A 12,433-nucleotide genomic window follows, 5' to 3' on the forward strand; every position below is an offset into this window, starting at 1 on the left:
TCACTAATCACTAATCTAAGCAGTTATTGGTTAAAAAAGAGTAAAAAGAGTAACTTTTCTACATAAAACTAAATTTTCTATTTCAAATACCAAATCAGAAATAGTGTCATAAATTAAATCCTATTCATTTCCACTGACACTATTCTTTTATTTTTACATTCTGTTTGTGTGTTTGATCTGTATTTTCCTCACAGCTGTAGTCTGCTTTCTTTTTCAGCTCCCAATAGAAATGGACACGAAGACGCTTCTCAGTTTTGTCCTGTTAGGAAAAACCCATTCAGGAAAAAGTGCAGCAGGAAACACAATACTGGGACAAAGAGCTTTTACTTCAACAAAGAGTCTCACATCTGTAACTCAAGATGTTCAGAAAAAACGCGGCACTGTATTAAAAATCCCGGTTGCTGTTCATGATACTCCAGGATTCTGTAACACAGAACTGAGTGATGAACAGATCAGACAGAAATGTCAGAATGTTCTCAACTCATGTGAATCAGAATCCTGTTTGTATCTTCTGGTCATCAGAATAGGCAAATTCACTGCAGAAGAGAGAAGAACTGTGGAGCAGATTGAGAATCTCTTAGGAGAAGATCGTCTGAAGAAAACCTGCATGCTCTTCACCAGGGGAGATGAACTGGAGAAACAAAATCAGACAATTGAGGAATTCATCAATCAAACACATTATCTGAAGAAGCTGGTGCAGAAATATGAGAACAGATACCACGTCTTCAACAACAAGATAAGAAATTCATCTGAGCAAGTGAAAAATCTGATGGTAAAAGTTGTAAAGAAATGGCAAGAATCTGGTAAGTTATCATTCCTAACTACTCTAAAATAAAATGTTTACTGTTTATTAGGTGGGAAGATGATTTTATAACTTTTCTGTACTTTTAATACTATTACATGTTTAAATATAACCAAATATGTCATTTTCTTTAAACAGCAACACATCTACACAGAAAAAAACAGACAACAGAAAACTCCACCAGTTCAGACAGAACAATCGTCCTGCTGGGGAAAACTGGTTTTGGAAAGAGTGCAACAGGAAACACCATCCTGGGAGATAAATGCTTCGAATCTAAACATGGTTCAAAATCTGTAACCAGGGAGAGTGAAGCTCAGAGTGGACGTGTTGGTGGCAGGAATTTGACAGTGATTGATACTCCAGGGTTCTTTGATACTTCTGTGTTAAATGAAGAGTTAGTGACAGAGATAGGAAAAAGTATCTATTTATCCAGTCCAGGACCTCACGCCTTCCTCCTGGTTCTACCAGTAAACATCAGGTTCACAGAACATGAACAGGAAGTTATCCAGAAAATCGAATTGTTATTTGGAGATGAAGTGGTGAAATATACAATTATTCTCTTCACTCATGAAGATCTGTTAGAGGAAGACGGAAACAATGTAGAGGATTTCATTAGTGAGAATGAATCTTTAAGAAAGCTTGTAGAGAAGTGTGGAGGTGGTTATCACGTCTTCAACAACAGAGATAATAATAACAGAGAGCAGGTCAGTGAGCTGTTAGAGAAGATCGACAGAATGGTGGAGAAGAATGGAGGAAGCTGTTACTCCAACGAGATGTTTGAGGAAGCAGCCAGATTCAAAAGAGAGGACGAAGTGAGGATGATGCAGGAGAAAGATAAGCAAAGTTCCAACAGCTCCACCAATTCAGACAGAAGAATCGTCCTGCTGGGGCAAATTGGTTCTGGGAAGGGTGCAACAGGAAACACCATCCTGGGAGAGAAACGTTTCTTATCTAAACTTAGAATGAAAACTGTAACCAGGAAGACTGAAGCCTGTACTGAACATATTAAAGGCAGGAATGTGACAGTGGTTGATACTCCAGGGCTCTTTGATACGTCTGTTCCTCATGAAGAGTTAGATACAGAGATAGGAAGAAGTATCTATTTATCCAGTCCAGGACCTCATGCCTTCCTCCTGGTTCTCAAAATAAGTGACAGATTTACAGAACAGGAAGAGGAAATTATTCAGAAAATTAAAATGTTATTTGGAAAGGAGGTGGCGAAATACATGATTATTCTCTTTACTTATGGAGATCAGTTAGATGAACATGAACATGTGGAGGATTTCATTAATGAGAGTGAATCTTTAAGAAAGCTTGTAGAGAAGTGTGGAGGTGGTTATCACGTCTTCAACAATAGAGATAAAAATAACAGAGAGCAGGTCAGTGAGCTGTTAGAGAAGATCGACAGAATGGTGGAGGAGAATGGAGGAAGCTGCTACTCCAACGAGATGTTTGAGGAAGCAGCCAGACTCAAAAGAGAGGAGGAGGAGAGGATGAAGCAGGAGGAAGAAGAGCAAAAGCAAAGAGAACAAGAACTAAAACAAGAGGAAATTGAAAATATAAAGAGAGAGATAGAAGCAAGAATTACACAGGAAAGACAAGAGGAAATTGAAAATATAAAGAGAGAGACAGAAGCCAAAATCAAATTGGAGACACAAGAGGAAATGAATAAATTAAGATCACAGTTAGAAAATAAACCTCAACCCAGTGGATTCAGTCAGTTTTGGAGAAAGTATAAAAAATATATTATATTAGCTGTGTGTGGAGTTACACTTGTAGGGGCTGGTCTTGGTATTGCTGCTTATTGTGGCGGAACTGTTGCGTTTGGTGCTGGAGCTGCTGTTTCTAAAGGTGGAGCTGTTGTTTTTAAAGGTGGAGCTATTGCTTTTAAAGGTGGAGCTATTGTTTTTGGTGGTTCTGTTCCTGCATTAGGTGGTGCCGCTGCTGCCACTGGTGGTACTGTTGCTGTTGCCAAAGGTGGCACTGCTGCTGTTGGTGCAGTTGCTGCTACTGGTGGTGCAGCTGCTGCTTCTGCTGCTGGTGCTGTTACTGCTGCTGCTGCTGGTGGTGGTACTGATGGCACCGTTGCTGCTGCTGCTGCTGGTGGTGCTGTTGCTACTGCTGCTGCTGCTGGTGGTGCTGTTGCTACTGGTCGTGCTGTTGCTGCTGCCATTGGTGGAACTGTTGCTGCTGGCAGTGCTTTTGCTGCTGCTGACAGTACTGTTGCTGTTGGTTGTGGTGCAGTTGTCACTGGTGGCTCAACTGCTATAATTGGTGGTGCTGTTGCTACTACTGGTGTTGCTACGTGTGGTTGTGCTGTTATTGGTGGTGCTGCACAGGCTCTCAAAGAAGAGAAGAAAGAAAAAGAGAAATAGAGGAAGGTGGAGACAATGGAAGAGACCGTCTTTTCCTGTTCCAAGGGTTTTTCACTTATGCAGACATGTAAAGTGATATAATGGTGATAATTACAGTAGTAAATGAGTTAGTGCATGTATTAGATTATAACTGCAGATGTGTAGACATGTGATATAATGGTGATAATAACAGTAATAAATGATTTAGTGCATGAATTAGATTATAACTGCAGATGTGTAGACATGTGAAGTGATATAATGGTGATTATAACAGTATAAATGATTTAGTGCGTGTATTAGATTATAACTGCAGATGTGTAGACATGTGAAGTGATATAATGGTGATTATAACAGTATAAATGATTTAGTGCGTGTATTAGATTATAACTGCAGATGTGTAGACATGTGAAGTGATATAATGGTGATTATAACAGTATAAATGATTTAGTGCGTGTATTAGATTATAACTGCAGATGTGTAGACATGTGATATAATCAAGCACCTTTCAGAATTAATGGCTTTCTTTAACTCATCATCTCACATATTGTCGACAGTTGGACCTCAAAATTTCAAACTTGGTTTCACTTGATTTTGTCATCTTCTGTTTTGCTGCAACAAAACTGTAGATTTAACTGGAAACTATCTCAAAACAGGACAGAAGCTTTCAGGAATCAATAATGAGGCAGAGGAATAAGGTTTGATATAGATATATTTATTAACAAACAAGTAATAGCAAGTAAAATACCAGAAAGAACACAACCTCACCAATCAACTAGTTTAACTCTTTGTTCTGCCAATGTCTTAAAACTGGGGAACCCAGACAGTTTTTGGCAGAAGCTCAACTGATCAGGAAAAATTTTTGGACAGTGCGTCCACTGCACAGGTGAGTTTCCGCCAAGCTGATGGGCGACTTTCCTTTTAAATCAATCTTGTCTGTGTCTACTCCAGTAGGACGGCACCCTGACGCAGACACATCTCCCTGCTCTGTTATTCTGGGAATTGTTGATAACGTCTTGCCGATTTTCACAGAACCCTTGTTAAGAGTTCCCAACAACAGACCATGGCTGCTTTCTCAGAATATTTAGTTAGACAAAAGACGAAAAGGACGTTTAAATGGCAGCCTGCCCAGTCCAGACTTGCACAAAGAACATTTGATAAGTCAATTCAATTTCCTCGGCTTCTTCCCGTTAGGGGTCGCCAGCGGATCGTGATCCGCATTATTGATTTGGCACAGTTTTTACGCCGGATGCCCTTCCTGACACGACCCTCCCTATTTATCCGGGCTTGGGACTGGCGCTACAGTGCTCTGGTTTATACATCCTAGCGGCTGAGTACCTATAGGACTACAGTGTCTCCAATTAGCCTGGCTGCATGTTTTTGGACTGTGGTAGGAAACCGGAGCAGCCAGAGGAAACTCACGCAGACACGGGGAGAACATGTAAACTCTGCACAGATAGGACAAGGACCAGGACCTTCTTGCTGTAACTTCAGTAAGGTTGCTCTACCTACACCATATAAATCATCTTTATAGTAGGTTCACAACAACAGAGCTCTAATAATCTGTACACGGAACACAACTCTACAGGTGACTGCTCCGTCTTTCTTCTGGATGAATCTTTTATAGACGGCTCTTCCTTGTGGTACATTTACATTTTCAGCATTTAGCAGACGCTTTTATCCAAAGTGACACACAATGAGCTGAACACAATGAGCAATTGAGGGTTAAGGACTTTGCTCAGGGACCCAACAGTGGCAACTTGGTGGTGGCGGGGCTTGAACCGGCAACCTTCTGTTTACTAGTCCAGTACCTTAACCACTGAGCTATCACTGCCCTTACCTTAGTGCATTTCCTCTTAAATATCAGGATAGAGGGGTGAGACACTACAAAAAAACAGGTATGATCCATATGATCATAACACACTCGTGTAAAAGTGTTTTACTCTGTTAACCTTCATTAAAAGATCATTCCTGATCAAACTTCTTCAGACTGTAGAAAGGTCACTGGCATCCCGATGAAGCTGCCAGATGCTGAGCCAGGATCCTTGCTGGACTTTTTCTGGTTTCTCAATAAAGAGACTCTGAGAAACTTCTAAAGCATGTCTTGCACAAACCTGGTGTAATAGACCACAGCAGTCATTTTGACATAAAATAGTAACAGATACGGATGACCCATAATTAATGTCACACATTAATTATGGGTCAATTTCATTTAGGTTAAAGAGAACCCGGATTCTGCTACTGCCCAAGTGTGAGGGAAGGTCACACTAAATACTCCCCACTTTTTCAGGGTGAATTTGTCTATTTTTAACACTTCATACAAACTTCCTGTTATTTCTGGTTGTATTTTAATTACGAGACTGAGAAATAATGATATATGGTCTTCATTCCATTGCTAAAACAACAAATATAATGGTGGCCTAATACTTTTGGACAGTACTGCAACTCACATAAATGTCTTTTGAAATGAATATATTTACACTTAAATGTTAAAATCCTGCTGTTAAACTTGATTATTTCTTGTGGAGCTGTAATTGTTTCAAGTCTTTAGTGAATCTGGTACTGTTTTTTTTCTTGTGGAATGATTTTCTATCATTTTACCATATCTGCACCCTGATTATTAATAATAACAGAAACTTAGTGTGACAGGTTGTAGTGAAGCAAGGGGCCTGGTGCATTACATATTCAGGGGCCCAAAATTCCCAGTGGCAGCACTGATAGTTGTTTTTTTTACTTATTTACATTTACAGCATTTAACAGATGCTTTTATCCAAAGCGATTTACAATAGTGTGACAGAACACAGACTAAGCACCACCCCAAGGGCCCAACAGTGGCAACCTGGTAGTGGTGGGGCTTGAACCAGCAGCCGTCTGATTACTAGTCCAGAACCTTAACAGATATTTTCATCCTTTTCACTTCAATACAATCTTTTTATAAAGGAAAAAGGTGCAACCATTTGAGTAATATAATGTTTTTAAACTTCACTTCACTGTATCATTGTGCTGTAGAGGATTGTATGTGTGCAGACATCCCAAGTCTCCCGGAAGTTCTGGGAGTCTCCCGCATACACATAGAGGCTCCCTGATGACCGCAAGTCAGATAAAATCTCCCGGAATCTAGAGCGGCCAAGAGCGACACACACACACTGTTGGGGAAAATGTAACATACATATATGTATATGCTTATATGCCAATTAAACATTAATTATAGACTGATGTAGACAAGAAGAAGCAGAAGAAGCGTGAACGAAAGCAAAGACTGCAGACAAGGCAAAGAGGGGTCAAACGCAGAGAATACAACAAACCACAAGATAAGGCTTTCGCCCTAGTCTAGCGAATACACTGCAGATGCAAATGAGACGCCTACCCAAAGTATTGAGGCAAGGCGATGCTTCATGCAACGAATAAATCCCCCTCACAGAGCTAACCCATATGGGTGTTATGAAGATGATCTGTCTCATGGGTTAACAACAATGAAAATGAATGACTGGTAAAGGAAGTGGTTTTTAAAAAGTTCAAACCACAATGTCACGGTGAATAATTAATGAGTGTAAAAAGTTCAAATATATTCGCATGTTTTAGCTTTAAAACCACAATGTATTTACCCAAAGCTAACCCCGCCTATGAGGCTATAAAAAGGAATGTTCAGGAGTATACTTTGTCTTTAATTTCTTTGATTGCTTAGAGCATAGAATTATTGACCATTGTAGGTTCATTGCTTGAGATAAATTGCTTAGGAACATAGATATTGTCTGCCTATCTTTAGCAATAGTTTGTGTAATAGAGTAGAATTTTCAGAGGAGAATTTAAGTTTTATTTTCAAGAATGATTGTAATTAGTGTTTATATTTAACTGTTTATTATATTACTTGAGAAAATAAAGCGAATGAGAGATTGCCTCTCAGATGCGATAAAAGACAACTCCTGACTTAGTGTGAGTTTCTTACTCATCTCAAACAAGCCCACAGACCTAGAAGAAGCAGGATCAAACACCCAACGCAGATCTTCAACTCCTATAAAGTCATCTTGCCTTAAGGTAAGTGCTGTAATCAGTACAGGTGATTGGTATTGGAGGGACGGTTGATTTGTGTCTTTGAAAACAACACACACCCACACACACAGAGACACAGACTTTTTTCCCGATCGCATATTAAATCCAGTATCTGATATACAATCTAGCGCACTCTGTAGGGAACATAAATCAATTGTTTAATATACTGTCTAGTACACTAAGTAGGGAACATAAATCCGTTATCTGATATACAACTTAGTGCACTATGTAGTACACATTAATGTGTTTGTGACCCGAAGAGTTAGCTAACTAGCTCAGTTAGCAGCTTCTAAAGGATCAGTTATCACCCATATCCTTTGGTGTGTGCGAGTGGTTTTTCAGTTTTTTTTTCTGGTCGGGGTGGGCGTGGTCCGGGGCGGTCGGTACCTCCCGGAAATGAGTTTTTGCAATTTGGGATGTCTGTCTCTCTCTCTCTGTGTGTGTGTGTGTGTGTGTGTGTGTGTGTGTGTGTAGACTTTATTTACTCCTGGGATTACATTACACATAATCAGTCTGGATTACATAAATGCACACTAATAAAAGCTCATTTTCATGATTGAATGTGTTTTATAGTACAAGGTGCCATACTGGAGACTCATGATAAATAAACACACTTAGTGTTTACTTTCTGTACAGTGTAGAATTAGATATACAGTGCCATCAGAAAGTATTCACACCCCTTCACTTTTTCCACATTTTGTTACGTTACAGACATATTTGAAAACCGATTTGAGTATAGTTTTCTTTTTAAAAATCTACATGAAATAGCCCATAATGACAAAGTGAAAACATGTTTTCAGACATTTTTGTAAATCTTCTAAAAATGTAAACATTTAAACATAATAGGTACATAAGTATTCACACTCTTTGCTATGACGCTCAACATTGAGCTCAGGTGCATCCAGTTTACACTGATCATCCTTGAGATGCTTCTACAACTATATTGGAGACCACCTGTGGTAAATTCAGTTGAACATAATTTGGAATGGCACACACTTGTCTATAAAAGGTCTCACAGTTGACAGTGCATATCAGAGCAGAAACCAAGCAATGAAGTCAAAGGAATTGTCTTTAGACCTCCGAGACCGGATTGTGTCAAGGCACAAATCTGGGGAAGGATACAAAAAAATTTCGGCAGCATTGAAGGTCCTGAAAATGGAAGAAGTTTGGAACCACCAGAACCCTCCCTAGATCTGGCCGCCCAACCAAACTGAGTAATCGGGGAAGAAGGGCCTTGGTCAGAGAGGTGACCAAGAGCCCAATGGTCACTAAGGCAGAGCTCCAGTGTTCCCTTGTGGAGAACCATTGCTAACACACTCCACCAATCAGGCCTTTATGGTAGAGTGGCCAGATGGAAGCCACTACTCACTAAAAGGCACATGGCAGCCCGCTTGGAGTTTGCCCAAAAGCACCTTAAGGATTCTCAGGTCTGATGAAACCAAAATAGAACTTTTTGGCCTGAACTATAAGCTTCATGTCTGGAGAAAAACAGGCACTGCTCATCACCTGTTTAACACCATCCCTACTGTCAAGCATGGTGGTGGCAGCATCATGCTGTTGGGATGTTTTTCTGTGGCAGGAACTGGGCGACTAGTCTGCATAGAGGGTAAGATGACAGCAGCCAAATGTAGAGAGATTCTTCAAGAAAACCTGCTCCAGAGTGCTCTGGAACTCAGACCAGGGCGACGATTCATCTTCCACCACGACAATGACCCAAAGCACACAGCCAAGATAACAAAGGAGTGGCTTCAGGAGCAGTCTGTGAATGTCCTTGAGTGGCCCAGCCAGAGCCCGGACTTGAATCCAATTGAACATCTCTGGAAAGACCTAAAAATGGCTGTCACAGACACTGCCCATCCAACCTGACTGAGTTTGAGAGGATCTACAGAGAAGAATGGGAGAAAATGCCCAAAAACAGGTGTGCCAAGCTTGTACAGACATACCCAAGAAGACTTGAGGCTGTGATTGTTGCCAAAGGTGCTACAACAAAATATTAAGCCATGGGTGTGGATACTTATGTTCCTATTATGTTTAAATCTTTACATTTGTAATAAATTTACAAAAATGTCTGAAAACATGTTTTCACTTTGTCATTATGGGCTATTTCATGTAAATTTTTTAAAAGAAAACTATACTCAAATTGGTTGTCAAATATGTCTGTAACGTAACAAAATGTGGAAAAAGTGAAGGGGTGTGAATACTTTCTGATGGCACTGTATGTGATGGTTAAAGTCTTGATTTAAATCTCTGAGAGCTCCAGTCAGCACCGGTTATTTCTACTAAAGGAAACAGCTTATTTACACTGTATGAATGAAAGTAAGGCAAGGCAAGGCAAGGCAAGTTTATTTGTATAGCACCTTTCATACACAGTGGCAATTCAAAGTGCTTTACATAAGGAAAAAAAAAAATTAAAAGCATTAAAATATTCCTGAGATCTAGAACCTCAGAAAGACTTCTTGCAAACATTTAGTTACAATTAAGAGAACATGAAATTCAAACAAAAGAGATAAAAAATTAAGAACATGAAAAATTAAAAGAAAATATTGTAAAATCACAGCATCACCTACACTGTAAAAAAATATTTGAGCAATAAGTTAAGATATTTGTAATTTCAACTAGATTTTACGAGTTTTCAGTGTTTCAACTTAAGTTTTTAAATGAGTTCAGTGAAATGGAAATCTGAAGGAGTCAAATGAACTTAACTATGTGAGTTCTGCTCTTTAACAGTGTGTAACTATTAATGTGTCATAGGAGGAGCCCTTTGTTTTGATCAATTAATTTAGCAATATTATGGACTTTTTTAGTAAAATACTAATCTTACAGATATTCCAGATGTAGTAATAATTTAAACTAGATAATTCTAAACTAAACACCTAATGGGCATCTGCATACAAACAGCTAACCAAAGAGAACTACACCTGGAGGCGGATGAATACATTTTCAAGGTGAAGTGTGAACCTCACTAGCCGCAACCAGGCGGAGGAAAAAGACCGTTACACAGACAGTCTCACTGAGGTGAGTGGGTGCATTAATCATCGATTTTGAAAACTATCTTCAGTATTTGGTTCATCAGGTGTTTTGTAAAAAAATACACACCATAAATTGCTCTCATGTTAGTATGTTCTTTACAAGATGCCGCTTCTATCATTTTGTGTAGTTTTCGTATAAGATGTTAGCTAGCTTGGAAATAAGGTAGTTAAACCAAACCGCTAGCTTACACTAAATTCTAGCACTGTTTCATCAAGCCAATTACACTTTAATAAATGCACACATATATAGCGATGTGAGTTTCAAGCAAATAATAATGATAATTCAAAATCCAAAGTTTTCACATACTACAGATGTAATTGATCCTTTATGACTTGTTTGGAGTTTAAATTCTACATCCAGGTCTTAATATATGTCCGCGAGACTAGTCAACATGGTTTAATACACACTATGAGTTTATTTGAATTATTTCAATTATAAAAATTAATAAACTGCTGTTTAAAATGGCGGGCTGCAGTTTTCAGTTTTACGGTTTATTGGGTAGTTATTAAGTAAGTATTAATTAAGTATTAGTATTAAGTAGTTTGAGTATATAAACTAAGACCTGGACGTGTTCTGAGTGTGTTGAGAGCCTTTTTTGGGCAGATATTTAAAGAGATAATACTCTTAAAAAGATTTCTTTATGGGTTCTTTAGTACATAAATACATTGATTCTATATACAGCGATGAACACTCAAACAACCATTTGCATGATTACAGATTGCGCTTCAGATTGATGAGAATGTGTTGTGTATGCTTCTATATACACTGTAAAAAGTCTAACTTCCAAATTGTTAAATGAAATTAGGATTTAAAGTTGAATGAGCAAACAGTCCTTACAAATGTTGACATAACGCATAACAATTAGTTGAGCGGATTTTTTTCATCAGAAGCTCTACTGACGTGACAAACAGAGTTAAGCTAAATTACATTCTTTAGTTCTCATTGAAACTGAGTACGTTCTGTCACCGCGCATGCGCACTTCTCCGAGCCAAGTTGTAACGGACGAGGACGACTCTGAGGACGAGCTGAAGTTTTGGATTTTGCCCTGACCTGCCCTGGGGTAGGTATTCAGCTATAAATTTATGTTTAAAACTTAACAAATGCATAAACTATAAACTGACTGAATAATGAGGGGAATTACTAGCATTTTAGCGGCACATATTTTCTTACCAAAGATTTAAAATATTGTATGGCAGACGAGTGTGAAGCAACAAACGGTCAGTTCTTTTCAAAAGTAAATACATTTTTATTCATTTTTAATTTATATAAAGGTTCACGAGTGTAATCTGTTTGCAAATTTGGGCTTGTTGGTGACAATTTAATCATTTTCGGTACACGGAGAGAAATGTTAGCTGACATGCTAGCGGGTTATGCTGCCCATTGGTTTGAATGACCGGGGGCTAATTGTGTTAGCTTAGTAAGCTAAACTCGTCTGTGGTACACTACACCACAAAACAGTCTGTTACTCTTAATTCTGATGCAGTATGATTGCTACAATCGCCTCATATTGCGCTTCATATTTCATACTCCACGCAAATGAAAATGTTAAATCGTTAAACAAGTGTTACATTTTGAGTTTCAGAGCAAATTGCATATTTTACAGTAAGCGGCTCATTTCACGGTCTGTGATGTGATTTTCAAGCCCGTGAGTTTTATTCATGGTACATGTTGTATGCTTTGAAACATTTCAGTCCATGCCAGTGTGTGTTTGTAGTAGCAAATTTACCCTGATTTATGCACACAGGCACATTTATCCAAACTAACTATAGTCAGAATTACAGTACATGGATAGTTGGATATAGTTGCAAACTTTTAAACATTAATATGCTTATTGTCATTTATTGGAATTTTGCTAATTTCATTCATACTTAAAGTTTAGCTGATTTACTGTGCATGTCTTAATTGATTATTAAACGAGATCTAAATCGTCATGTTCTTTAAATTTAAATGTAAAAATATATTATTTAATTTTGTTTTTTATTTTGCAGATTGATATGCAATGCAATCCCAGTTCAGAAGTACTACTGAAACATTACAGATTGTGTCATTACCAAGGGTGCTCCTGGCCACTGCCGTGTTTGTATCCTGACTCTACTTACCTGGAAAACCAGTTTGTTTACTGATGCTAATTATACTTTTGCTGGAGTGGCACAGGTTTATGGCTTAAAATACTTGTCTGTTGTGAAAGTCAAATAAACAT

At 38.5% G+C, this 12,433-nt stretch overlaps 1 protein-coding gene across 1 annotated transcript; it reads left to right on the forward strand.

Moving 5' to 3' along the window:
- The first annotated feature begins 229 nt into the window (after positions 1 to 229).
- LOC134302076 (GTPase IMAP family member 8-like) lies at positions 230 to 3,177 on the forward strand. Its single transcript, XM_062987101.1, has 2 exons — positions 230 to 778; positions 967 to 3,177. The coding sequence occupies exons 1-2, from the start codon at positions 230 to 232 to the stop codon at positions 3,175 to 3,177; spliced, it is 2,760 nt and encodes a 919-aa protein (XP_062843171.1).
- Positions 3,178 to 12,433: the final 9,256 nt, after the last annotated feature.

This window comes from Trichomycterus rosablanca, chromosome 2, assembly GCF_030014385.1.
Source record: "Trichomycterus rosablanca isolate fTriRos1 chromosome 2, fTriRos1.hap1, whole genome shotgun sequence".
Lineage (NCBI taxonomy): Eukaryota > Metazoa > Chordata > Actinopteri > Siluriformes > Trichomycteridae > Trichomycterus > Trichomycterus rosablanca.